Consider the following 25619-nt stretch of genomic DNA (forward strand, 5'->3'; position numbering starts at 1 on the left):
ACCGTGGTGTCCCACCACTGCTAGGGGGAAATAAGCCTGGCAGAGCACTGCGGGCCTGAAGAGCAGCCCTGAGCTTTATTTGATGGCGCTCAGCCCAATTAAGCACGTCTGCCACCAGCCTCAGGGCAGGACTGGGGTTTTCCACACAGATGCCAGCGAGCAGAGCTCCCAGAGACGTGGAGGAAAGCGGGACAGGTCCGAGTGACATTTTATCCACAGCAGGAAAGCAGCGGGGACTGACACACACAGCCCTGCCAGTCCCGGAGCACCCCTCACCACCCCATCGCTGTCCCCCGGGCTGCACAGCCCCCCCTGAGGTCCCAGCCCCCTTCCCCAGCCCCCTGAGAGGCAAACTGCACGAAGGGGCCCTTGCAAAGAGCAGGGCCCCAGCACCCCCGGGAACCTCGCTGGGCTCCGTCCCGCTGCGGGGAGCACCTCTCGGTGCCAGCCTCGTCCTCCAGGCACACACCCAGGCCAGAACCGGCCCCTACGGGGTCAGACATCCCAGCCGTGGCACACACAGGGACTTTTCTTGTTCCAGTTGCACCGAGGCCCCCCTCAGATGATGGTGACGGCTTGCAGCATGTCCGCCAGCACGTAGGAGCTGTCCCAGGGGCGCCCAGGCTGCTGCAGGGCCCCCTCCAGCACCCGGGCTCGTGCCCCGAGCTCTGTGGGGTCGCACCGCCCCTCGGGGCTGGGCTGGCAGAACAGGATCTCGTTGACCTCCCCGTCGATGCGGCGGGCATAGAGCAGTGGGAAGACTTCCCTGAGGACGGTCAGGACAGATTCCTTCAAGCGGGCATCACGGCACACCAGGTTAAGCACGAAGACTCCTGCAGCAGGGCGAGAGGGATGTGGGATTCAGAAGAGCAGTCTGCAAGCTCTGACATCCCCCACACAGCACCCCACTCATCACCTCCCTGCACAAACGCAGCCCAGCTGGTGCCACCGGTGCCACCAGCTCCCTCTCTCTCTCACACAGCCCCTGGTAGCACGAGGAGCACCCTTGGCCCAGCTCCACGTCCCTGCCACCACCTGGTACCTACCCAGGTACCACCCACACCCGCTGCCTTCCGCACCCTTTCTTCACACCCCCGGGGATTTCTCAGCCCGCCCGACCCCGCAGCGCTGCACCTCGTGCTCCCTTTCTCTGTGCCATCACAATGCCCACTAAAACCACATAGAGCTGAAATCTGGGAGCAGCAGCTTCCAGGCAGCCATCCTGGCCACGGCCACTGTTTTTCAGGACGAGGAAGGGCGGCACGGCCCCGTCACTCGGATCCTGCACAGGACCTGCGAGCCCACCCCGGGGACTGCAGGGGCACCACCAGAGCCCCCCTCGTACCTTCTGGCTTGAGGATGGTTTTCACTTTCTGCAGGAAAGGCTTTTCCACGAAGGCTGGAGGCGGGCAGCTCATCCCCACCGTGAGGTCTTTGCTGTCCACATCAAACATGACGGCGTCGTACTGGGCTGGGGCTGCAAGAGGGAACGCAGAGACTCCTTATTCCTTGGGGCAGGGCTGAGCCACGCGGGGCGAGGAAGCAATGAACAGGGAGGTCAGGGCGTCCCCTCTGCCATTTTTCAGCCGTTTCTCTCTCACGGGGTTTCTTTGGGGGGTCATAATGGATGGAAGGAGAGGATTCAGCAGCCCAGGACCCCCGCCCCAGCGCGCACGGTACCTTCAGCTGCCAGCTTGGCCACGTAGTCCAGGCCGTCGGCTACGTGCACCTGCATCCGCTCGCCCTGGGAGAAGCCAAACCAGCAGGTGGCCACCTCCAGCATGCAGGGGTCGATCTCCACCACGGCCACCCGGGCTTGCGAGAAGTAGTCGTGGATGAAGAGGGGCAGGCTGCCACCGCCGAGCCCCACCACCAGCACTGCAATCGGGGATCCTGCCAAAAGAGGGCCCGGGTGAGCCCCCAGCACAGTTCCCGCCTCCTCAGCCACCCGCCTGCCCCAAAAACTGCTGCTGGCAGGGCGCTGGGGCTCCACGGGCAGGAATTCCCCTCCCCACCTCGTCACCTGGGACGGGGTCAGGGCTCCCCAGCAGGCAGAGCCCTGCCACCATGGCTTTGTGGTGCTCGCAGCACAGGTAGCTCTTGTCGATTGCCGTGGGAGGCTCGGCAGGGCCGGCTTTCTTCTTGTCCTTCCTCCTTTTCTTCTGGCCTGAAGGACAAGAAGTAAGGTGAGGCTTGAGGCAGGGGCTCTTACTGGGGACTCACCACCCCAACCCTGTCCCACCACCAAGGCAGAGAGCAAAAACACTCCCAGAGCCGTGCTGGGACAGGGCAGAGCAGCTCCCAGCAGGACTTTTCCCTTCCTCCTGCGTACCTGGGGGAGGCGCAGGGGCCAGCAGCCTGGCCTCCGACTGCACCACGTTCCTGTTGCTGAGGAAGACGAGGCGGCGAAAGTAGCAGGCGTCGTCCCCCTTGACGTCCTCCACCACATACTCCCCGCTCAGGGGGCTGCTGTCGCAGTGCCGCACCGTGCGCACCCCGATGTCCCCTCCCACGGACAGGAAGGGCACCTGCAGGGAGAATGGGGACGTGGGGCAGCAGCCAGGCTGTGGGGACGGCCACTGGCCCTGCCCTGAGCACAGCTGGAGGGTTGGGGTGAAGAAGATGCACTTGGGGGGCAGTGGGATGAGCTGTGGGCATTGCACGGGGGACACCAGGCATTACAGCTTGGTCTCCCTCAAAGCAGAGGAACTCGGGGCTGGCTGAGGAGCTCCTAGCCCTAATTTTGGGGTAGCCGAGCGAGCGGGCTCACCTGCTGCCGGGCGGGGAGGCCCGGCGGGGCCAGCTCCATCACCTTCCCCGACAGCTCCGCCTGGATGCTGGCCATGCCCTCGTAGCGCTGCTCCCTGTGCAGGGCCACGGTCACCAGGCGGCCGAAGCCAGCGCTGGCGGCCAGCTGCCTCCGCCCGTCCTCCGTCCCAAAAAGCCACTCGGTTTCTCTGCCCTGCGGGACTGCAGATGGGGGCTGCGGTCAGGAGAGCCCTGGGCAGGTGCCGGCCCCCACGCGACCACCCCGACCTTCAAGGGAGGAGCTGAAAGGCACCACGAGGAGGTACCGCGGCGTGACGCGGCCTCGCACCTACAGCCACGCTCCACAAGTGATGATCAAGAGCCAGGGCCTTCTGGCAGAGCCTGACACAGCTCTAGAAATACCTGTCCCGCTGCAAAGCTGACTAAGACCTCAACCAAACCCCCCAAAAACGAGCCATTTCCTTTTTTAACTCCAACAGGACCAGGACCACTGCTGGTACAGCAGCTCCTGGGTGGAGCAGTGCCAGGCTGCAGGCAGGAGCTGTACTCACTGATGAAGATGGCGAAGCGATTGTCCCGGGAGGGCTTCACCGAGGGGCTGTCGACCACGTGCAGCGTGTAGCGAGGCCTCCCGCTGACTTTTTCACACAGATCCAGGGAGAGCTGCTCTCCACAGGGGGTTTTGCTCAGCTGGCTGCAGAGCAGGGCGTAATGCTGCCTGTCCCTCACCGCCTCCACCAGCCGCTCCGCGCTCTCCATCCGCATCGGTTTGTCCTGCTCCTCGGGGCAGATCTCCAGGATCTGCTGCGCGGAGCCAGGGATCTTCTTGAATTTTGTCATGACGTACACGAAGACAGGCAGGACGAACTGCTGCTCGTCCCCACTGCCAGCCACCTCGTGGACACGCACCACCCAGCCTTCTTGGGAGAAGTATTCCACCGCCTTCTTGAGCACATGGGCCTGAGCCAAGGAGACGCAGAGGTAGCGCCCTCCTACCTGCAGGACCCGGCTGACCTCGGCAAACATCCTGTCCACCTTGGACAGAGTGGCCTCCTCGTCATCGGTGAGGATGGCATCCAGCGTGCCTTTGTCGAGGACCACCTGGAAGTGGGCGTCAGGGAAGTCCATCTGGAGCACGTCCATCAGCACGTAGCTCATCTTCGGCCTCTTGCCGGCGCTCCGCTCCTGCATCTGACGGATCACAGCCTCGCTGATGTCGATGTTCATAATGTCCTCGCACATCCCCGTGTCGTACATCTGCTCGCTCAGCTCTGAGTTCCCACAGCCAACCACGAGAACCTGGGAAGTGGGACAAGAGCAGCCGTGACGGTGTGAACACCCTGAATATGCATCCCAAAAGCATTTTACAAGCAAACACCATGGGCATCAGCCACGAGCTCATGGAAAGCTGCACCTGTAGGACCTACAAACCCACCCTCCAAGGCCCTAAAATAACATTTTTATAGAGACAAGTCACCCTGGCACAGAGGGATGAAACTACAGTGCATATCTCTGGGGGAATTATGTGTGTGTTTCAGCCCCCAGAGCCCCCTCCTAGGGGGACACGTAGCCCTCTCCTGTGCTCTTGCTTAAAGGGCACTGGAGGCTTTGCATGTTTTGGGCCGGGAGCTGACACCGCTTAGGGCACCACGTGTCCCCTCAGCGAGCCAGATCTCCCTGTGTTGCTGAGTTAGGGGAGGGTAAAGCAGGGTTAAAGCTCCCCGAACCACATACTCAGAGGAGGGGCTGAAGAAGCACAGCCTTCCACAGCAGGACACCACCCGAATTAGGGGGGGGAGCTCCCAGGCGGGGCCAAACCCTGCTGGGCCGCAACCCGCCGCGCCGGGGCCTCACCTTATCGCGGGGCCGGATATACTTGCGCAGGACGGGGCAGAGCTCGGGGAAGGCCCCGTACCACTCGAAGGGCCGGCGGCCGCGCTGGCGGAAGAAGCGCTCCCAGTACCGGGAGGAGCCGAACTCGGCGGGGCCGCGGGGCAGCAGCTCCATGGCGGGGCCCGGCCTCGAACCCGCGGCCCCAGGCCGGCGCGCCCCACTGCTGACGTCACCCCCGCGCGCGGCGCGCCCGTTCCGCGCAGCCGATTGGCTGCCGCCCTCCCCTCGGCCGCTGCCTATTGGCTGAGCGCCGGGAAGCGCGCCAAATTTGGCCCCTGGTGGCGCGCCCCGACCACGCCGCGCCGGGACCGGGACCGGGACCGGGACCGCGAACCGGGGAGAGGAGAAAAAGGAGCGGGCACGGCTGGGAGGGAGCAGCTTTAATAGGGGCGGGCCCGGGTGCCGCGGGAAGGGCCCTAGGGCAGCGCGGAGCCGCTAGCTGGGGCCGGTGGGGGGCTCCGCGGAGCTGCTCTGGAGGAAAAAGGCGGAGAGCTCGCTCAGCGCGCGGTAGCGGTGCGAGATGGAGTTCTTCACGGCCTTGGGCAGCTCCGCGTAGCTGGAGGGGGGAGAAAGCGAGGCACAATCAGCAGCTGAGGTGCTGCAGGACATCCCCCGCCCCTGAGAACCCCCCCCTTTGTGTGCAGGCCGCTCAGGGGGTGGCAGTAACACAACCCCAAGGTCCATCCCAAAGCAGGATTCCCCATAACCCCATTATATCTAGACAGTGTTTTCTCCCTGCCACCACTCCTTGTCAGCACATTCCTCTCGACACGGTAACAAAATGCAGCCTCAACCCCTTCCTTTCCCTAAACCTAAAGGGCTACAGACAAAAAGCAACTCACGTCTGGTCATAGCCGTCCGGCTGGAAGCAGGGATCCCAGCCAAAATCTCGAGGGCCTCTGGGCTCCACGATCAGCCCCTGCCACGAGAAAGCCAAAAAGCCCTGTGAGTCGTGGGGCCTCAGCACTCCTCTTGCTTCCCTTCGAAACCCCGTTGTCCTTAAGAGAGCTGATAAGTTAAAAAAGCTGCGTTACAATCCCCCCCCCCATCAACACCTACATGTGTCTGGCCTTTGAAGAGCTTCACGGGCTCCTCCGGGTTTCCAGTGCTGAATGCAAAGGTGCAAAGAGCGTAGGCAGATTTGTCTTCAAACCCAGCCAGCAGCTTGTACAGGCCTGAGCAACACAGAGAGGGGTCCTGGGGTCAGGGCGTTTCCAGCACAGCACCACACACCCACCTAGAGAGGGCTCACGGCACTTTGGTGTGGTCACACCAACAAGGAAGAGGAATGACAGCAAACAAAATTTGGTAAAAAACGTCAAATAAGACGCTCGTGATGCCAGTAAAGAAGCCAGAAGTCCCCCAGGTGAACCAGGTCTGCCAGGTCCCCCACGCAAAAGACAAAGAAATCCCATTCGGGCAGCAATTTGGGAACCCAGTGATGCAGGGATGACGCTGAAGCTCCTGGGGGAAACCATGAGCAGTGAAGGACACAGGACGGGCTCAGAGAGAGCACAACGGGACAGACAGAAAAGGAGCCAGCTATGAAGTGCGCAGCCAGGTGGGGACACGACACACTCAGCAGCACCCAGCACAGGCTGGGATTTGACCCCCGTGGCTCCACAGCTCCATTTGCCCCCAGGAGCCCAAGTTACACGCAGAGCAGCGCACAAGAGGCAGTACCTTCTGGTTTGAGCTTCTCCAGGAACCATTTTCTGAAGGAGAAAAAAAAAGAGGAGATGACTTTTTGATATTAATATTCAGAAATAAAGGCATCCTTGAGGCACTGTTGTCTACGTTTTCATAGCTCTTTAAATCCCTCTGAAACGTACTGTCAAATCACCTCATTCTGGGCTCTTTACCTAGCTCTTAAGCTAAATAGGACACAGTAAAAAAAAACGTGGGGTATTTAATTAACTGCTATACTAAGGTCAAAGTCAATAACTCAGTTTCTACTCATGAGCACCAACAAGCTGAAGTACATTCCTCAATTCAACTTGTTCACATTTTACACCCAGTTCTAGCACACACATAACTAGATAAAGCTTTAATGCCTTTGCTTAGCTCAGCAGAGCCTGGAAGAGGGTGGTGCGGAATGAAGTGAAGGACGTAGACCAGTAATCACCTCCCTGAACCTACTGATCCTGGTGCATGGAGCATCAGTCCCCCGCGAAGCGTGTCCCACCAAGCTGCGCTCCTCACTCTAAACAAGAGCTGAAGGAAGTTCCCACCTACTTACATGTATGGCCCTGGAAGCCCCCCCAGGGCATTGAAGCACAAGCAGGTATCCTCTACTATAACAGGTCCCCGAACCTACAGCAAAAGGGAGAAGCATTAGACCTAGAGGAAAGCATTGCCTCCAACCTTATTATCTTATTCAACCCCGTTCTCGTGCTTCCAGGATAACAGGGACATCACAAAAACCCAGCAGCCATTCTGTCACCTCAGTGAGGGCCCTATCCAGAGGGACACAACCAAACCCTTGCCCTCCCCAGCAGGCAGAAGGGAGGGAAGAGTGGCAGGGAAGACCTCTGGCGGGGGAAAATGAGCAGAGCTGTGCAGTACTGCCCTCACGGGGGGCAGGAATGGTGGGATGGGGAGAGGGAATGCTGAGGCCATGAAGATAAAGCTGCGTTTACTATGAGCCCCAATCTTCACTCGTTTATTATTTAAAACCTGAGGCAGCTTTAGAAGGTGACCGTGAGGAACTGGTGGAAAATTATAAATCCCACAAACGTCGGGGCTGCCCTGCGGGGCCTGCCGTGTCCCCGCAGCGCTGAGAAGACACGAGAGGCCCCCACACGGGGCACCCCCGAGGAGCACCAGCAGCGGGGCCGCCACAAACACCCAGCACCCGGCAGCGGGAGGCAGACGGGACGGCGGCGACCTGGCGGGCGGCTTCGCGGCACTTCTGCACGGAGATCTCGTCCGGCTCCCCCTGGTACTCGGGCACTGCGGGCCGGGACACGGAGTTAGAGACGGGAAGAGACGGAGGAGGAAGAAGAGGAGGAGGAGGAGGAGGAGGAAGAGGAGGAGGAGGAGGAGCACCGCCCCCCTCACAACTCACGATCGATTTTCCTGGCCACCAGCGCGTACGGAGAGGAGTCCCCGAGGATCTGCACGACCTGCGGGAGGCGGGCGGCCCGTCAGCACCGGGGCCGGGGCTAGGCCCAAAGCCAGGCCTAGGCCTCAGGCCTGAGGCCTAGGCCCGGGCCGCCGTTGCTAGGCAACCGCCGTTGCTAGGCAACCGCCCCCCCCCACCTCCTCCAGCTTCTTGGCGTTGCCCGTCACGAACACCACGCTCCGCCGGGCGGGAGCCGCCATCTTGCCTCGCGCCTGCGCGGCCGGCAGCCAATCAGCGGCGCCCGCCGCCTCGCCCCTAGCAACGGGCAGCCAATCGCGGCTCAGCTCGGGGGTTCTCGCGAGAGTTGCGCCGTGAGGGGGAAGGTCGCCATGGTGACCGCGGGGTGATGGCGGCGTCGCCTCAGCGCGGCCGGGCCCGGGCCCTCTGAGGGGAGGCGGCCGCGCCCCGCCCCGCTTCAGCCTCGCCCCGGCTCCGGGCAGGCCCCGAGGTTCCAGCGGGGGCCGAAGGAGGCGCTGCGGCTTTGTCCGAGCTCCCCGCCCGCTGCCCCGGCCCTGCTGCGGCCTTGGGCCTCCCCCCGCGGGAGGGAGCTCGGGGCGCACCTGTGAGGGCCGCTGGCAAAAACAGGGGGAGCCGGAGCCGAGCTCACGAGGCGCTGCTGCTGGTTTGTACGGAAACAAATCGGTCACCTCTCTGCCACACGGACACTGCCGGGTGTGTGCAGGGCGCTGGAAGAGGAGCTGAGCCCCGCAGGAAGGGGGCAGCAAAGGCTGGTACTCCACTAGGAGCAGCCCCACTGCAGCACCCAGCGCCCCTCTCCTCATTTGTTCCTGTTTTCCAACAGGGTTTCTAAAGGGAAGCCTCCTTCCCCTTAGCCAGAGCAGTACCCGGAGCCAGGAGCATGGAGACCTGTCCTCACCTGCCTCAGCGTGTAGCCAAACATCTCTATAGCCCCCTGCCCGCGGGCACAGGGACCTCAGGGTTCCTTCACAGCAGTGAGCCTGGGAAGAACCGGCGCTGCAGGAGGAACGTACAGCGCCAGCCAAAGCATGCCATGCCCCGTGAAAGGCGATCGCGTGGAAAACAGCAGCTAGGGAGGAGATCTGTCATCTGCACAAGGAGGAAATGGGTAAAACAGACCCCGCACCCGGGTGATGGAGTTGTTTTTGTTGTGAAATCTCCTTCATAACATCTCCTAAGTGAAAACCAACCCCAAAGCACTCAGACGGCTTCTTCCCAGCACAGCTGGGTATGACAGCCCCTCCCAGTCACTACAGTTCCCTAAATAGTCCATGGTGGGACTACAGAGGCAGCACTATAAAGACCGAGGCACTGTTAAGGAACACAGGGAGGACTGCTCTGTAACATACCTGAGCCCAGATATCTTAATGGTATTTTCAGCCTTAAAAAGAAATCCATAAAACTTGCTCAATTACTTGTATTACTGTTAGAAGTTAGTGGCCAGGACTGTTGATTTACTGCTGCTGCTGTCTCTTGGTTCCATTCCCCAGCCAGAGCTGGTCTCTTCAGACAGTCTGTGCTCAGGACAATGCTGGCATTCAGTGACTTGAGCCCCAAACAGACCAAAACCTAATCCTGGCAACCCAGAGGAGAGGCCTGAGGGCTGTGGCAGCTTTTTGCCCTGCCTCCCAAGTACAAACACTTGCAGCCCAACATCCTGGGAGATCCTGGGATCCAGCACTCTCACGGATCAAGGTCCTTCTGTGGGTGGCAGCAGGAGATATGAGATGGGGCTGGCAGAGAAAGGCAGAGGTGGTGGCGAGGCTGTCCAGAAGCAGGAGTAAACCCGCCCTTGGGCAGCAGGAGCAGGCACAGCACAGCCCGTACAGACTCACGGGGCTGTTAACTCGTTTTCCAGCTGGCAGGAAAAGGCACCCTGAAGACCTGCCACCCCCCTAAGACAGACGCCCTCCCTCTTTGTCTGCCCTCTCAATCCTTTGCAGGTGGTGAGCAGCTGGAGGCACAGCCAAGGTGATTTTTATCACTTCCACTGAGTGCACGATTTTGCCCTCGGGGCCTTCAAACGTGGCTACGTGTTAGGAAGAAAATCCCAGCTTGGCTTTCGGATTGCCACGTGGAGCGAGCAAACCCCACAGAGGGGAAAAGCCCTGTTTATACATCAGCAGGGCAAGTGGAGCTTGTAATTGCATCCGGCACTCCAGCCTGCTGTGCTCACTTTTAATCCCCTTCTCCACGTGGTGCAGCGCCTCCGCTCAGGTGGAAACTGCGCACAAGGTCCTGGGCCCGCACGAAGAGGCTGGGAGATAGCGCTGGTGGTTCTCGGGGGCACCATTTCCCCCTCTCCATATGAAATTCCATCAGACACAGGCCAAGCAGGACAATGCTTCTCTCACCAGAAGGCAGACAGCAAAAGAAAAGCCAGGAGAGTTTTGCTCCTGTTTTGTCCAACACAAGGGCCCTACACCACCCCAAACTCCCCAGCCTTGGGGCACGAGCCCCAGGCACCGGATTGCAAAGAAGCAAAAGGAGCTGGCACTGATTTAAGGCCAGCTGCTGCCCTCCCACTGTGTCTCACATCCCTGGGCTAAGGGAGCTGGGCTTTACACGCTTCTCCCTTCTGGTTAATAAAACACTGAAAAAAAAAAAAAAAGCACCTTTCCTAGGGATTCGCAGCAGTGGAGAGCAGGAACATGCAGGAACTTCACGTGTACAGTCAAAAATAGGTTTACTGGAATGTCTTTAGTCACAGCTTTAAGCAGCAATACTGAAAACACCGAGCTTGTGCATTCCCATGGCAGGACCATAAATAAAGTCTTCGGGATTGTAAAACCTAATTATTATTAATATTATTATTTTCTTTTTGCAAACGAGAAAAACACCACCCTTGCAGTTCTGCACCGAAGGGCCAGTTTCCTGTAACATAATTAGTGGCACCTTTCTCTTTTGCTCTTTTCCTCCTCCTTCACCCCAGGGAAAGGACAGAGCCCCCTCTGCCTTCCGTAGCAGGGAGCGGGGAACGGCTCCAACTGGAGGCATTATTACAACCCAGCCATATATACAGATAAACCCTAATGGCAAGTAGCCGGCTCCAAAGCAGAGACCCAGCGTGCCACAAAACGAGCGTTTTGGGAACTGAACCTTGTTATAAAAACGTCAGCGGGAGCCAGGTACTCGACCAAAAAAAAAACAACAAAAAAGGGTCTTTTGGCAGGTCTCAGTGCTCTGTTAGAGCTGGCTACTTGCCGCCGCCTCCTTGGAGGAAAAACAACTTCAAAGCTATATACAGATATCTCACTTAAGTTACACAGCAGTTTGCTTATCCCACAGCCGGCTCCATCAACGTCTTGGCTGCCCCATCAGGTGTGGTACTTCAGGACTATGGGAACTGGAAAAAAAAACACAGAGAAACAAGCTCTCAGCCATGCCGAGTGGCACCAGAAAGACAACCCTTCCCCTCCGCAGTGACAACCGGCGAGCAGCCACAAGGGAAAGTGTGTTTCCAAGCTCAAACCAATGCAATCTGCTGCCTGCACACACGCTAGACAAAATTTCCTGCCACCTTCGTCTCCTTCCAGCTTTCCAGAATTAAACTAGATGGGATTTTCCATCAGTCTCTCTCCCTCTCCAGTGCTTGACCCCGCTGCCAGCTCTGCCTCTCCTACTTCTATCTGTGGCAGCAGGGCAACAGGCCAGGGGGCTTTGCTGAAGGGCAGCAAAAGAACTGTTAGAGAGAAGCCCCCAGAGAAAATTAATACAAAAATAAAATAAACTCACTGGCACCAGCCCTTAAACCACCCCTGCCAGCTCTCTGTCAGTGCAACGCTGGCTTTCTGTGGCAAGTCAGGGGGGTTTGGCTTGAGCCCACTCCTCTGCGTGCAGGGGTAAGCCTCGCAGAAGAGAAGCGGGGTGTGGGCTACACATGCTGCTTGTGGCTGCTACACAGAGTGAAGAATTTCAGCACCAGACACGGCTGGAGTGACCCCAAACTACTCACTGATGATCACGAGCAGGAGGACAACCACCACCAGCGCTATGATCGCCTTCATCTGCAAGAAGAGCACAGAGGCGTGTTACACGTGGCACCCTATGTAGCTCCTGCACCTTCCCAGCTAGAAAAACGCTTCCGTTTAGTTTTTGTTCTTATTGTGTTTTATTTTTAAACTCTTGGCTTCTCCATCCCCTACCAGAGGAGGACTGGCTCCTGTACCAGCAGTGCCACCTCCAGGGGTGCCTCCAAGACCCTCATCCTGCAGCGTTCACATCTACAGACAAATCTATAGGGCAGGTGCTCCCTCTAGCTTAAATTTCTCCCTTGTGATTCCACCACACAGTGACCCTGTCGTTTGGCCCCGGGCCGGAGGACCTGCGTGAAGAAAACCACTCCAGCTCTCGCTCACCTTGCAGCCTCGCCACCACATCTGCCTCCGGAGCTGCTTGGCTCTGTTGCTAAAAGCTGTGGCGTTGTCCGATAAGCTTTCTGCGGAAGGAGAGAAGAGAGGCGACTGAGCAGCGTGCACAGAGCCCCCGCTCATCCCAACAACTCCACTTAGCTTCAAGCAACGAACTTGGCAAGAAGGGAGAAGCCCAACCACAGCGTGATTCACCCAAAGCCACAGCAGACGCCAATGCGCCGCCCCTCGCTAGAGAGCGCACGCAGACCGGAGGCCCACTGAGCCCCCTTTGTGCTGCCTCTGCCCTCTGAGGACAGGAATTCCCTGTGCAAGGCAGCAAACTGGCGGACAGCTGAACGCTCAGGGCCAACGGGGGACAGACTGAGCCACACCAGCGTGAAGGACTGACTAGGTCACGGCATCCAAACGCCTCTGAACTAAAACCTCGGCACTTCCATGCCTAAATCTCTTAGGAGGCTGCCTCCACATCACTGCAGCGATGATGAGCCCAGAGGGGAGCCAGGATGGCTGAGCACCAGCTGGCTGCGGGAGGAGGCCAAGGAGCAGGTGAAGTGACAGAGGAGGGAGCAGTTCCTCGGGGTGGTTAGACCCCCAGGCTGCTTAGTGACCACAGCAGGGCGAAGGGCCGACTGATGGACACTGGTCAGCGTGGGCTGGGGCCGTGCAGAGCAGCAGCAAAAGGTGGAAAGAGGAAAATGTAGGCAAAAAAGTTAAATCTGCAGCCCGAGGCACAAATACAAGCCCAGGTCCGTAACCAGGCACCTGGTTGTGAGATGAAAGCAGGGAGCCCGGCCCAGCAGTGGGGAAGAGATGTGGGGAAAAGGACAGACAGACAGCAAAGCTGCACGTAGCGTCGCACCTGATTTATCCTGCAGGTCGTCCAGCCGCTCGCCTCTTTCGATCACCTTGGTGATGTTCTCCTGCATGACATCGATGACTTCGTCCACCTGGTTCTGGACACTACAGCAGAGCAAAGCAAAGCCGAGGCAGCGTGAGCAGCAGGCAGCGAGCACCTCCAGCTGCACGCTGCAGCACCGACCCTCGCTCCGAGCTGCCCAGGTGAGCTCGGTGGCAAAAAAAAAAAATCAGGGGGACAACGGTGGAGGGAGGCTGAGGGGGTGCTGAGAAAGTTTGAGATGAGGAAGGAATGAGAAAGGCATGGCATCGTGTGGGGTGCGTGTCTGGGAATCCCAGGTAGGGCAAGGAATGCAAAGGGCTCTAAGAGAACGCTGGAAAGTCAGCAGAAGTGGGGCAACCTCCCCTCACGGGCAGGCACAGTGATGCAAACACACGATGTGAGCAGGAACCACCGTCACCAGCACGCATCTGCCTGGGGATTTAAACTGAACGGCTTTAATGCAGCGCGAGGACATCACAGAACTTCCTAACCAGAGCACTGGGAGCCTTTCACACACAAATGCAGGAGGAAAAGGCACGGATTGGTGTGGGCGGGCACCTTTGCTGTAGAGGAGTTCACACCAAAGCGGGAAAAAAACATCCCACCTTATCTTCCCAAACCCCACAGAAGCCAGCACCGCACCTTTGTTAAATAACTCGGAGTGAAATCAAAGCAAGGTGCACTCCCCCGCGCTGGGAGCCGAGCTGCAAAATGAAAATCCACTCTGCCAGGGGCCTCGAGAGGACAGGAAAGAAATTGCCGATATGAACTGAAGCAACTTATTAGAATCCATCTTCTCACAGGTTACGCAACTCTGTGGGTAGTCGTTTCAGTGAACAGTAGCCTAAATCACACCCGCAGGGTTATTATAAATGTATTTATTCACTCCATAAAAAAGCTGCATTGGTAAGAGAGACAAATTCTCCTGGTGGAAAAATACTGCTACGGGCTGGTTTGTATTTTGGAACTAAATACACTTTTATTTTCCTGGAGATAGAAATAAGACATTTCTTGGGGCCCTGGGGAGACAATGGGGTATGTCCGAGACATACCGATCTCAGAAAGTAAGTGGCAACAGCAACGTCTTGGAGGCAACACCACACACAAGGCAACGAGACTGAAACGGCTCCAAGCCACTCGCTCTGCAGGAAGTCTTTCGTTCAGCTTCGTAGCGTGCACTGATTTAAAAACAACTAAGCACTTAAAAGATATCAAAATATATCAAAATGTGTATTTGTCCTTGGTGTCCCCAAGGGGAAGGACTGCCCCCACCTCATCATTTGCACCCACGTTCTCCAACTCACCAAATCATCCCATTTCCATATTCCTCTTTGAACCCACTGAAAACCTCCTGCCCATTGGCATTATTTTGATAGAAAATTCAAAGACGTTATTTGCCAAAATAGTTGGTTTTTTTTTGTTTGTTTGTTTGTTTTTTACAGCTGCAGACCCAGCCCCACCACGTGCAGAGCCAGCATCGTGCAGCATCTAGCCTCGCAGCACCCGGCAAGAAGAGGACAGCACAACCTGCACCGTGACCTGGGAAAACGGGGCAAAAGAGACCCTGAGCAGCGTGCCCAAAGCTGGTCAGAGAGGCCCTGCACAGCCAGGAACAGAGCTCGGGGACGGGGCCCTATCTAATTAGAGGCCACTATGCCTTTAATTAAAAGACACTGAGTTCTGGTTCGCACTGACCTAATTCTCCTGCCTCCCTGACAGCTCGGTGCCTCTTGCTGAGCAGACACTTGTGCCGAGATGCACACACGAGGAGCAGCTGCAACGAGCTATAGTGGCTTCAATGGAAAAGCACGCATTCCCTTAGCCTTCCAAAACCGGGAAAGGCACTAAAAGGCTTTTTTCTCCCCCTGAAGCTGTATAAAAAGCTGGAAACGCAGCAATGCGAGGGGGCTTCCCACCTGAGCATTTCAGGTCAGGCTTTGTAGTGCTGCTGCACTGCAGCTTCTGGAGCAGGAAGAGCCAGGCGAGCCCTCAGGAGCCAATTTCTGACTCATCAGCCCTCGTACGGCACATGCCGGGCTCCGGCAGCACACGCAAATCCTTGCTTTCTTTAGGATGCCACAGGAAAGGAACCTGCCTTCCCCGTGCTGCGTCTCTGCATCCGCCTACAGTGTGCAGCAGCAGCCTCTGCCTCGCACACCGGTGGCAGCTGCTCGCCAGGAGTTTCCTATCTGGAGGGGAAAAGGCACAGAAAATCCCCCGCTGTCCCTCAGCAGAAACCTGCCCCAAACCCACCAGCCTGTTTGGACCCACCACGCATTTTGCAAAGTAAGAAGCAAGCAGCAGAGCTGCAAAGGAGGTGGCACTGAGGACAGGAAGCTCGTGTCACCCTGTCCCCCAAGGGCATCCACCCCACGCAGGTCCTGCACAGCCCCACGGCCCCTTTCTGGGGCAGCAGATGACCAGGTGGGAAGGAGATGTGCTTTGAGAGGGAATTTCTTTACCAAAGCAGAGAGGCCAAGTCCCAGCTCAGAGCTGCAAGTGACCCTGCTACAGCTCGGGGTGAGAGAGGAAAAGCAGAAACATCTGCAATCCCAAACAAGCCAGCCTGGCAGGAGCTCTAAGGACTTCACATCAGTTTCACAGGCGGGAGAACACATTTTCAGGATGTAAATGTTTCTCAAAACATTACTGGTTTCAAAATAAGGAGATTTCCTCCCACAACAGATTTGTAACCAAGCTATTTTGGTTACAGCTACAAGGGGGAGCACGCCAGAGTCCAATGCACATGGGAACGTGCAGTGCCATGCCACCCGTGCCCCCGGCCAGCACAGTACAACAGAGGTGCTGCTGCGGCCCCAGGGCACCCCAAAATGTTACAGGGGAACAGGGACAGGTCTGTGACTTAAAGCTGCTCTGCTTTATTGGAGCAGAGGACAGAGCTCAGGCTCCTACCTCCCAGTATGCACCCCAGCATCCCACCTCTTTTCACTCGAGGTGCTGGAGAAGTGCTGCGCGCCTTCGCTGCCTATCCATAGCCTGGTTACACAGCCAGCCAGCCCCCGCCACCAGAAATGAGACATTTCACAGATGGGAAGTGCAGAGACAGCAATCAAGGACTAAACTCTCATAGGTATTTAGATATTTTGCTTCCTTGCAAAGCAGACACATGAGCACCCTGATACCATTCGCTATGTGATGCAAACGAGAACCCCGGAAAAAGCAGGAAGAGATTGAGGCAGGGGATGAAACTTTGCTCTCCAGGGCCCCGCACGGAGCCTCAACCACAAGCTGACAGCCCTTGCTCTCTGCTCTCTCCCACCTGTCACTGCTACAAGAGATGCCTCCCCAGGAAGGGGCTGAAAGATGCACAACCTATGCACTAACTGCACAGTTCCAACAATTCCCATTAGTTTGGCATGCTTGAGGCTGGAAACTCAAGTCACATCAAGCAGAAAATATCTTCGTGTTTTCCTTGGCAAGGGAAAAACGAATCCACTAATACACGAAGCACGTTTCCTGTTTGGCTTTGGACACATACATCTCATGTATTGCATTCCTGCCAGATTTCCAAGAGAAATAACGCAGAAGAAATACCTGCCAGGGAAACGAGCAAGACAACAGCACAGACCATCTCCCGTGACCCTTCTTCTTACTAACGACTGCAAACATGATGCTTTTAACAAGTGCATCCAGTCGAGGCAGCAAGAAGAGATCCACCAGCACTTAGCCGGGTTTAGGCTCTGCTTCTTTTTGCTTTGCCTGCTCCAGAGCAGGAGAAAGAAGCCTTGCCATTTGGCCACCCTGGGCTAGCTATTGAAAAACTCGAACTCTCTGGGCCGGTCACGGTGCTGGACCAACAGCCCAGCATTCTTCAGACATCGTAAACAGGCCATGCACAGGGCCGGGCTGCTCAAGGCTCCTTGTTGTTTCTCCGGTGTCTGCTTGCAGCCAGCATGACACACTCCTATTTTCCATCCCCAGTTGATGCAGGGATATTAATAGCGCGGTGTATTCCATGCCCAAACACCCCTTATTGTGGCAGTAACCAAGGGGAAAAGGCAACAGGACCCGGAGCCAAGCCCTGCAGATGCAGCAGAGGCAGGAGGAGCCCTCGAGCACGAGGCACAGCTGCCCGGCAGACCTCTGCTGTACTCGACGAGGAGCTATCAACACCAAACCATGCCACAGATTGCTGTTTTCAAGTTGCTTCTTCAACACAGCTGTGAGAAACAAAAGTGGTTTACGGCTCCCTGAAGCCTCTGTCCTTTGAAGGAGTATACCCAGCGATGAAAAAATGACAACGTGGTCTCCTGTCATCTTCCAGAGAAAGCCTGGACTAAGGATAGGGACCCCTGCACATCCATCCACCTGTGACGAGCAGCCAGGCCCTGGGAAGCTCCTGCCAGCTCCTGCCTTTAAGGCATTCCTGCTCTCCCCCTCCTCAGGAAACCACACTGGGCTGCCACTCTGTCTGGCTGCAGACCCCACAGGGAAACCACAGGGCCCAAGATCCGTCTCCTGGTGAAGCACAGCAATGTGCTGAGCCTCACCCCCAGCACGAGCAGGAGCCTTAACCCACTGGCACAGCCACCTGAGAGCAGGAACATCGGCAGTACACGAGCTGAGGTGGTCTCAGAGAGAGCCTGAGGGACCACAGAGGCCACCAAGTTACCAGGGGAGCTTCCACCCCAACCAAGCAGCTGCTGAGACAACAGAGCCCAAACTTCTAGACATATAAAACACAAAATAGGGCAAAATTCAGCATGGGGGCACTGTCACGCTGCCTCCTGCCTTTACCACTGGCTCTAACTCATCTCCTTCCCCTGCAAGGTTTGCAGTGTTCCCCAACAAGTCCTTCTGCAGCTGAGCCAGCATCGAGGGGCTCTGCTGCCAGATTCTCCACCCTGACCCAAGTCCACTCGCTGCCAAGGACAGCCAGGAAAAGTTTCCAGTCTTGCCCCTCACATTCGACATGTTCCACACCTTTGCTCCCATAATCCCGTTTCTTTTTCCTCTGCCCAGTCCTCCATCCCGTTCCCATTCATGCCTGTCTTCACACCTCATTTTCTCCAGCCCTGCACAGCTCCAGCCTCCCTAGCTTTGTCCCGCTACGTCTCAGTTCTCCAGATGCTCAAATTCCTCCTTAAAATGTCGTTTCCTTGCAGTGTTTCAGCAGCAACCTAACTCTCCTTTTCCTCCTCTACCAAAACAAGAACAAACTGCATCACGAAGACACCAGGCATCAATCCATCCCGCACAGGGGCTGGTTTGATCAGAAACTCAATAATAAACCACACCACGAGAAGCAACCATTAACCCCCTTCTACACCTTTTCATCGAGGTGGGACCCCACTCGCACAATTGGAGTGGGCTCCCAAGGACCACATCCAGGTGGCTTCTGAAGATCTTCAAGGATGGAGACTCCACAGAGTCTCAGGCCCACCTGTGCAGAATCAAAGGCCTCACTAAAGGGCAGCTCAGAGAAGGCCAAAGAAAGTCAAACAAGGTAGAGGATCCCAAACACATGGTGCCACCACAGCCATACTGCTCTCCAGTGACCGTGAATGAACCGTAGGGGCTGAGGATACAAACAGAGGGAGCCAAGGTGAATTTTATAGCTGCATGTCAAGAAAACAACAACAAAAAACCCTGCCCACATGTTTGTGCTAACAAACCTCCCAAACCGAGCTGCTCAGACCCAAATAACTTTGCCTTCTGGACTGAAAGACCCACTCTTCTCCTTCGGTTAGGTGTTTAAACGGGAACCCACAAACCTCCAAACTCCTTTATTATGCCACTTCGCTGTGGACTTGTAAAACTCAGAACTCTCCCTAATTACGTCTTATCTTGAAGAACCTAATTTACACTAGCTCCCAATGAGTCATCCCAGCGCTGCACTGGCTTCTTCCTGGCATGAAAAAAAAAAAACAAACCCTAATGAGGAACCATTCTGAGGCTGCTCACAAAACAACCCAGGCTAATCAGAGCCTGGTCATCAGCCTCTGCCCAGATTTCTGTTCTGGCTCTGCGGAGGCCGGCGAAGGAAACAGCACCACGAGAACCAGGGGGCTGTGAACAACCCCCCCTTCCCATCAGGTGCAACCATCGCGTCCCCAGCAGCTAAGGGCACATCGAACTGGGGCACGGAGCGAGCATCATCCAGGAAATGAGTCCCTCGGAGGAGTCAGCGCTCCCTCCTTCCTTCTTGCACTGCTACAGTCAATAATCCTCCTCCTGCTGTAATGGCTTCCTGTTTGTCCTGCTGCTCCCTGACTCACTGCCCATCTCCCGCTCACCTCTGCCAGGTTTTTCACCTGAGGAGGAGAGCAGGAGGCCAGCAGCTGCCTGAAATAAATGGTCCTTGTGCCTTCCTGACCCCCTGCTCTCTTGAAACATTGAGAAGCAAATTAGAAGATTAAAAAAAAAAAAGTGATGAAGCAAGAATGGGGTAGGTAAGGTTAAAATTCAGGGTTAGTGCTGAAAAAAAACTCAACAAACAAACAAAAAATGATAGAAGGGTGGAACAGGTTATCACCAGGATACAGCAAGGGCTTTGGGAACTCGGTTTTGGTGCTGTGATACACTCCTACCCCTCCACCTCTGCTCAGGGGCAGTTCGTTGGTAGCTAGAACCAAATGTGAGATGATCCCTGGCCATGGGCAGGCAGGGTGGGAAATTACGACCAGAAGAAGCAAAGCACAAGTCACGTTCCTATTCGGGGTCACGGAGAAACGCTCTGCTAACAGAGCAGCAGGAGTTTGTACCGCCAGAACCGAGTATTATGTGAACGACACAGAGGAACAAGAACTCACTGCCTGATCTTGTCATTTCTGGGTCCAAATCTTGATCCGGAGGGCCCCCTCCTGCAGTAGAAAGAGAGCAATAATGATAAAAAATACAACGAAAACATCATTAAACCAAAAACTTGAGATATTTATGAGAGAACCAACGCCTTGCAGAGGGAGCATTGTTCTCATGCCTCCCGCCAGCCCCTCCTATGTCACGCAGTGTGTGTGGCACCCCCAGTTTTACACAGGTGACACTTATTAAGTCTTAATTAACTTGATGATAAGGCTCTGAGAGATCACACCAAAGGTTTTGATCACAAAAAAAGTGATCTTGCCACTCAGAAGCGACCAAGCAGCTCTTGGTGTCCACCACCTCCGGCCTCAGAGCGTTCTGGTGCCCGTTCAGCAACTCACAAGAAGAAGTCCTCCTCTTCATCCGAATCTTCTTCCAAAAGGTTCCTCTGCAAACAAAGGAAACAAAACCACCACCGATGAGCATTCGGGGTTTCACACAGACCCGTTTCCAGGGCGCCACCAGCATGCCTACAAGGTGCAGATCCCGATCCTAAACATCAGCACGACACCCTATGACACAGGAACAGCTGCTGCGTGTCAGACCTTATTTTGGGGCATCACAGACCCCAATCTGGAGCCCTTTGGCGCATCACAAACCCCAGTGCGCACCCAGAGGACAAACCCACCCTGGGTCCCACAAACTCCACCATCCCCTACAACCCCCAAGCGCACCCCAAGCACACCGAAGCCAGGTGCACCGCGCATTTGGAGGTCACCGCTCCTGCTGCCAGCGCTGCCAGCGGCCACAGGGACAATACCAACAAACCCCACAGCCCCCACACCCCAAAACCCATACCCCATACCCCACAGCAGCCCCCACACCCCATACCCCACAGCGGGCTCCCCCTTTCCCCTGCCACCCCCAAACCCCCACACAAGGCCGCTGTCCCCCCCCCCCTCACCCTCTCGCTCCTGACGGAGCCCGTGAGCTCGTCGTCGTGCAGGTGCCGCTTGAACTTGGGGGGCATGGCTGCCCTCCCTGCCGGCCCCGGGCCCGCCCGCCAAATGGCCGCCACATCGAGCGGCTCGGCCAGCGGCACCGCGCCCTGCCGGCAGCGCGGGGCGGGGCTACGGGGAGGGGGCGGGGCTACGGGGAGGGGGCGGGGTCACGGCGAGGAGGGGGCGGGGCTAATCGGGGAGGGGGCGGGGCCACGGGGGGGGAAATTTCCACCGCCCGCGGGAAAGCCCCGGGAGGGGGCTCGGTCAGTGCCTTGTTTGCTTTTTTTTTCTCTTTTATTTTTTTTTTTCTCCGTATTTTCCTTTTCCCCTGTTTATTTTTTACTCGTTTTCTTTTTACTTTTTCTTCTTCTTACCTTTTATCTTTTTTCCTTCTTTTTCTCTTTTTTCATTTTTTCTTTTTTCCTTCTTTTTTTCTTTTTTCCCTTTTTCAATTTTTTTTTATTTTTTTTTCAGTTTTTCTTTTTTTTTTCTTTTTTCATTTTCTTTTTTTATTTTTTCTTTATTGTTATTTTTTCATTTTTTTCTTTTTTCCTTTTATCTTCTTTTTTTTTACATTTTTATTTTTTCTTTCTTCACTTTTTCTTTTCTTCATTTTTTATTTTTTCACTTTTTTCTTTTTTTCAATTTTTTTCTTTTTTTTTCCACTTTTTTCCTTTTTCCACTTTTTTCCTTTTTTTTCACTTTTTTCCTTTTTTCATTTTTTCCTTTTTTTCCACTTTTTTCCTTTTTTTCCACTTTTTTTCCTTTTTTTCACTTTATTCTTTTTTTCACTTTTTCCTTTTTTTCTCCACTTTTTTTCACTTTTTTCACTTTTTCCTTTTTTTCCCACTTATTTATTTTTTCACGTTTTTCCTTTTTTTTCTTTTTTATTTTTTCACTTTTTTCCTTTTTTCTATTTTTTATTTTTATTTTTTATTTTTCCTTTTTTCATTTTTCCCGTTTTCTTTTTTCTTCTCCTTTTTCATTTTTTTTCACTTTTTCCTCTTTTCTCTTTTGCTTCTTTTTTCTTTTTTTCACTTTTATTTTTTCCATTTTTGATTTCTCTTTTTTCTTTTTCCTCTTTTCTCTTTTTCCCCTTTTCTCTTTTTCTTTTTTATATTTTACCTTTTTTTCCCCTCTCCTTTCCCCCTCTCTTCCCCCCCATTTTCATTCTCTCCCTTTTCCCTCCTCCTGCCTGCTGCCCTTGGGCAACCCTCCATCTCTCACTTCCCCATCCCCTCCCACCTCCCCTCTATTCCTGGCGGCGGCACAAGCCCGAGCCCAATAAACTCCGTAATTAGCGCCAACCACGCAGCACAGCCGGGCTTTGTTTCCCCCCCTCCACCCTCTCGGCAGGACCTGGCACACTGCGCACCCCCCGGGGGGGCCGTGGCTGCCCGCACCCCCAGCCCCGCTCCCGGTTGGGATCCCACCGGTGCCGCGGGGGTCCCGCCACCTCCACCCCCGTCCTCGCGGCCGCCCCTGGCACGCGGCCTCCAGCTCAAATATTTTGGCCTCGGCCACCGCACGCCGCCGGAGCCTCGCCAGCACCCGTGGCGGGGGGGAACCGCGGGGATCTGGAAGCTTCCCTCGCCCCCGTCCCCTCGGCTTTCTATAAAAGCAGGCGGCACACGGGGCGAGCGAGCGGGACGGGACCATGCTGGGCGCTTGGCTGACGCTGCTGCTCGGGGGGAGCCTGGCTCTGGGTGCCCCGGGGGACACGGCCCTCTTCCAGCGTGCTGATGATGCCGGTGGGCGCTGCACCTACACCTTCACGGTGGCCAGCCCTGGCGAGGCCAGTTGCCCTGAGGCCGGTGGGGTGGCCCAGCTGCGAGCCGAGCTGGCCGGGCTGGCCGCCCGCCTGAGCCGCCTGGAGGGGTCGGGGGGCTTCGGGGGCTCAGGGCCGCGGGGAGCGGAGGTGGGGGGCGCCTGGACGAGGGGACCCCAGCGAGCGGCTGCGGGGGGCTGCGAGGAGCTGCTGAGGGATAAGGAGAGGCTGGAGGAGGACAAGAGGAGGCTGGAGAGGGAGAAGGAGGAGCTGAGCAGGAGGCTGGAGAGCAGCACCCAGGAGATCGCCCGGCTCAGGGCTGCGCGCTGCCCACCCAGTGCGGGGGGGCCCGGCCGGGACACCCTGCGTGGCTCCAGCAAAGGTAAGTGCCGGGGATGGGATCCCCCCGGGCATCGCATCCCATCCCATCCCATCCCCTGCCACCCCAAATTCTCATCCCAATATTCTCCCGAGGTGCCGGTCAGGTCCCTTTCCCCACACCCCACCCCGCAGCCCATGCCCCCCACCTGGAGCATCTGCCATGCTCCTGGCCCCCCCCTGCACTGTGCTGATCTGCTGTGGGGCTCAGCCACCAGGGAGAACCCCCCCCCAAATCCCTAAATCCCCCTCCTCATCCCTAAATCCCCTCCCTATCCCCACATCCCCATCCCCAAATCCTCTCCTCATCCCCAAATACCTTTCCCATCCCCATCCCCAACTTCCCCCCCAAATCCCTAAATCCCTTCCCTATCCCCAAATCCCCTCCCTATTGCCAAATCCCCATCCCCAAGCTCCCCAATCCCCTCCTCATCCCCAAACCTGGGCTGTTTGTAGCCTCCAGAGCCAGCTCTCCTCACTGTATCAGCATGGGGGGACCCCCAATTTCCCTCTAAACTCGGGGAGGGGGGGGCAATGGAGTCAGCAGCGTCCCCCATCCCTGGGTCACCGCTGAGCCCCAGCACAGGGCACCAGGCTCCTGCATTTTGGGGCATTTCAGGGGGGCAACGGCTCAGCACCAGGGCTCACACCACCTGGCACCCCCCTGCAGCCCCCAGGTGGGAGCCGGAGCCCCTCGGCTACCAGGAGCTGAAGTCGGAGCGGACGGAGCTCCCCGCGTCCCGGCTGCTGGAGGAGACGGCGCTCGGCCGCCCGCGAGCCGAGGACTCGGGTACTGCCACCGGGGCTGGGCTGGGGGGCAGCGGGGGGGGGGAAGTTACCGGGTAATTCGGGATATTTGGGGCCGTGGGATGCACGGATCCCCTCACGCTCTGCATGCTCTGCCCTTCCACCCCCTGTCCTAACGCCTCTGTCCCCGCAGACTGCGGCGAGCTGGCGTGGGTCGGGGCGCCGGTGGTGCTGGGCCGGGCGGACTCCATCGCCGGCAAATACGGGGTGTGGATGAAGGACCCCGAGCCCGTGGCCCCCTTCACGCGGGAGACCACGTGGCGCGTGGACACGGTGGGCACGGAGGTTCGCCAGCTCTTCCAGTACGAGGCGGCCGAGCAGCTGGCCCGGGGCTACCCCGCCAAGGTGCACGTCCTGCCCCGGCCCCTGGAGAGCACCGGGGCCGTGGTGTACCGGGGGGGGCTCTTCTTCCAGCCCCGCCGCTCCCGCGCCCTGGCCCGCTACGACCTGCGGGCCGAGGCCATCTCCGCCGAGAGGGAGCTGCCGGGCGCTGGCTACCACGGGCAGTACCCCTACTCCTGGGGTGGTTACACCGACATCGACCTGGCGGTGGACGAGACGGGGCTGTGGGTGGTGTACAGCACCGATAAGGCCAAGGGGGCCATCGTCCTCTCCAAGCTGGACCCCGAGACGCTGGAGATCCGGCGCACCTGGGAGACCAACATCCGCAAGCAGTCGGTGGCCAACTCCTTCGTCATCTGCGGCACCCTCTACACCGTCAGCAGCTACTCGGCGCCCAACGCCACCGTCAACTTCGCCTACGACACGGCCACCGGCACCAGCCGGACCCTCAGCATCCCCTTCGAGAACCGCTTCCAGTACCTCAGCATGGTGGACTACAACCCGGCGGAGAGGCAGCTCTTCGCCTGGGACAGCTACAACATGGTCGCCTACCCCATCCGCCTCTCCCACGCGTGAGCATGGACCGGCGACGCTGAGAGGATGCGCCACGGTCACTCCCGTCCAGGAACGTGCCTGCTTCGGCCCCGGGTGGCAGTGGGGACCCCACGCTGCCCAACCGCCCCGCGGCAGGGCCACCAACGCCTCTGCTGATGCCTCCTGTGAAATCCTGTTGTACTCCAAGGCAGCAAAGAGAATTGAAGTGCTTCTCCGGAGCTTGGCCGAGCCAGCGAAACGCCTCCCACTCTGGGAGGCCAGTGCAAGAGCAGGACCGGTGAGGTGGCATCTCCAGCTGGGGGCCTCGCCGCCTGCGTCCCCCTCTCCGGAGCCCGGGAGCCTCCACGCTGCCTCTGCTTGCAGCTGGCCTCACCTCGCCGGCAGCTCTCCCACGCTGCTTCCAGAACCTGCGGTTTTAAGTATTTATTGTAGAAAGGCTGTAGGAGGCTTGCTCTCCCCCTGGCTGGAGGGGGGGACGCTCCAATAAACATCGCAACATTAACTCAGAACAAATGTCTAAGTTTCAGCGGTAAACCCTGGAGATTTGCTTGATTAAAAAGATTAAAACAGGCCGTGGGGGGCAGGTCTGTGAGTTGGGCTGGCCGACGCGGGGGGACGGGGCAGCTCTTTTGCTGCCGCAGCGCTGGGATTTGTGGCTGCTCACTGAGGGGGTGGCACCGCTTGGAGCCGGGAGGCCATGGGGACAGGCACCCAGCAGGTCCCGCAGCCAGAAAGGGAGGCAGGGGATGAAGGGGTACTCGCCCCAACAAGTGTAGGGTGGGCTCCTGGCCCCCTCTGGCACCGATCCTCACTGAGTGGTACTGGTCACTCACTGCCCCCCCCTGCCAGCAGCAGGGTGGGGGACCTGTTCTAGAAGGGCAGGGAACAAGGGGATGCCCCGGGTGCGAAGGCAACGCAGGCTTCAACACCAGGCAACACCAGGCAACACCCTATTCCTGCAGGGCCAGTG

The 25619-nt window shown here is 57.2% G+C and overlaps 4 protein-coding genes and 2 long non-coding RNA genes across 7 annotated transcripts; 3 read left to right on the forward strand and 3 right to left on the reverse strand.

Moving 5' to 3' along the window:
* Positions 1–56: 56 nt before the first annotated feature.
* METTL13 (methyltransferase 13, eEF1A N-terminus and K55) lies at positions 57–4909 on the reverse strand. 2 transcript variants are annotated; one of them, XM_038183215.2, is made up of 8 exons: positions 4624–4909; positions 3321–4068; positions 2771–2970; positions 2333–2528; positions 2024–2167; positions 1681–1893; positions 1346–1477; positions 57–833 (listed from the first exon to the last, which is right to left on the reverse strand). In XM_038183215.2, exons 1-8 carry the CDS (start codon positions 4774–4776, stop codon positions 559–561), a joined length of 2061 nt encoding a protein of 686 aa, XP_038039143.2. In that variant the 5' UTR covers positions 4777–4909; the 3' UTR covers positions 57–558. The 2 variants fall into 2 exon arrangements, with proteins under 2 accessions (XP_038039143.2, XP_071897715.1); XM_072041614.1 differs by lacking the exon at positions 4624–4909 and adding an exon at positions 4247–4503.
* Positions 4910–5027: 118 nt separating this feature from the next.
* Positions 5028–8054, reverse strand: ITPA (inosine triphosphatase). Its single transcript, XM_027463109.3, has 8 exons — positions 7924–8054; positions 7730–7787; positions 7550–7614; positions 6902–6975; positions 6346–6377; positions 5722–5837; positions 5505–5581; positions 5028–5218 (listed from the first exon to the last, which is right to left on the reverse strand). Exons 1-8 carry the CDS (start codon positions 7984–7986, stop codon positions 5098–5100), a joined length of 606 nt encoding a protein of 201 aa, XP_027318910.1. The 5' UTR covers positions 7987–8054; the 3' UTR covers positions 5028–5097.
* Positions 8055–8217: 163 nt separating this feature from the next.
* On the forward strand, positions 8218–9171 carry LOC110351834 (uncharacterized). The gene is made up of 2 exons (XR_003498810.3): positions 8218–8458; positions 8589–9171. It is a non-coding gene; the product is annotated as an uncharacterized lncRNA (long non-coding RNA).
* A 1263-nt stretch (positions 9172–10434) lies between these two features.
* VAMP4 (vesicle associated membrane protein 4) lies at positions 10435–20943 on the reverse strand. Its single transcript, XM_038183216.2, has 7 exons — positions 20763–20943; positions 20200–20246; positions 19810–19860; positions 12998–13098; positions 12124–12203; positions 11721–11772; positions 10435–11111 (listed from the first exon to the last, which is right to left on the reverse strand). The coding sequence occupies exons 1-7, from the start codon at positions 20826–20828 to the stop codon at positions 11083–11085; spliced, it is 426 nt and encodes a 141-aa protein (XP_038039144.1). The 5' UTR covers positions 20829–20943; the 3' UTR covers positions 10435–11082.
* Positions 12930–14730, forward strand: LOC140003009 (uncharacterized). Its single transcript, XR_011810902.1, has 2 exons — positions 12930–13197; positions 14479–14730. It is a non-coding gene; the product is annotated as an uncharacterized lncRNA (long non-coding RNA).
* A 1049-nt stretch (positions 20944–21992) lies between the features above and the next one.
* Positions 21993–25156, forward strand: MYOC (myocilin). Its single transcript, XM_027463610.3, has 3 exons — positions 21993–22949; positions 23616–23735; positions 23886–25156. The coding sequence occupies exons 1-3, from the start codon at positions 22457–22459 to the stop codon at positions 24668–24670; spliced, it is 1398 nt and encodes a 465-aa protein (XP_027319411.2). The 5' UTR covers positions 21993–22456; the 3' UTR covers positions 24671–25156.
* Positions 25157–25619: the final 463 nt, after the last annotated feature.

Source organism: Anas platyrhynchos, chromosome 8 (genome assembly GCF_047663525.1).
Source record: "Anas platyrhynchos isolate ZD024472 breed Pekin duck chromosome 8, IASCAAS_PekinDuck_T2T, whole genome shotgun sequence".
Taxonomy (NCBI): Eukaryota; Metazoa; Chordata; class Aves; order Anseriformes; family Anatidae; genus Anas; species Anas platyrhynchos.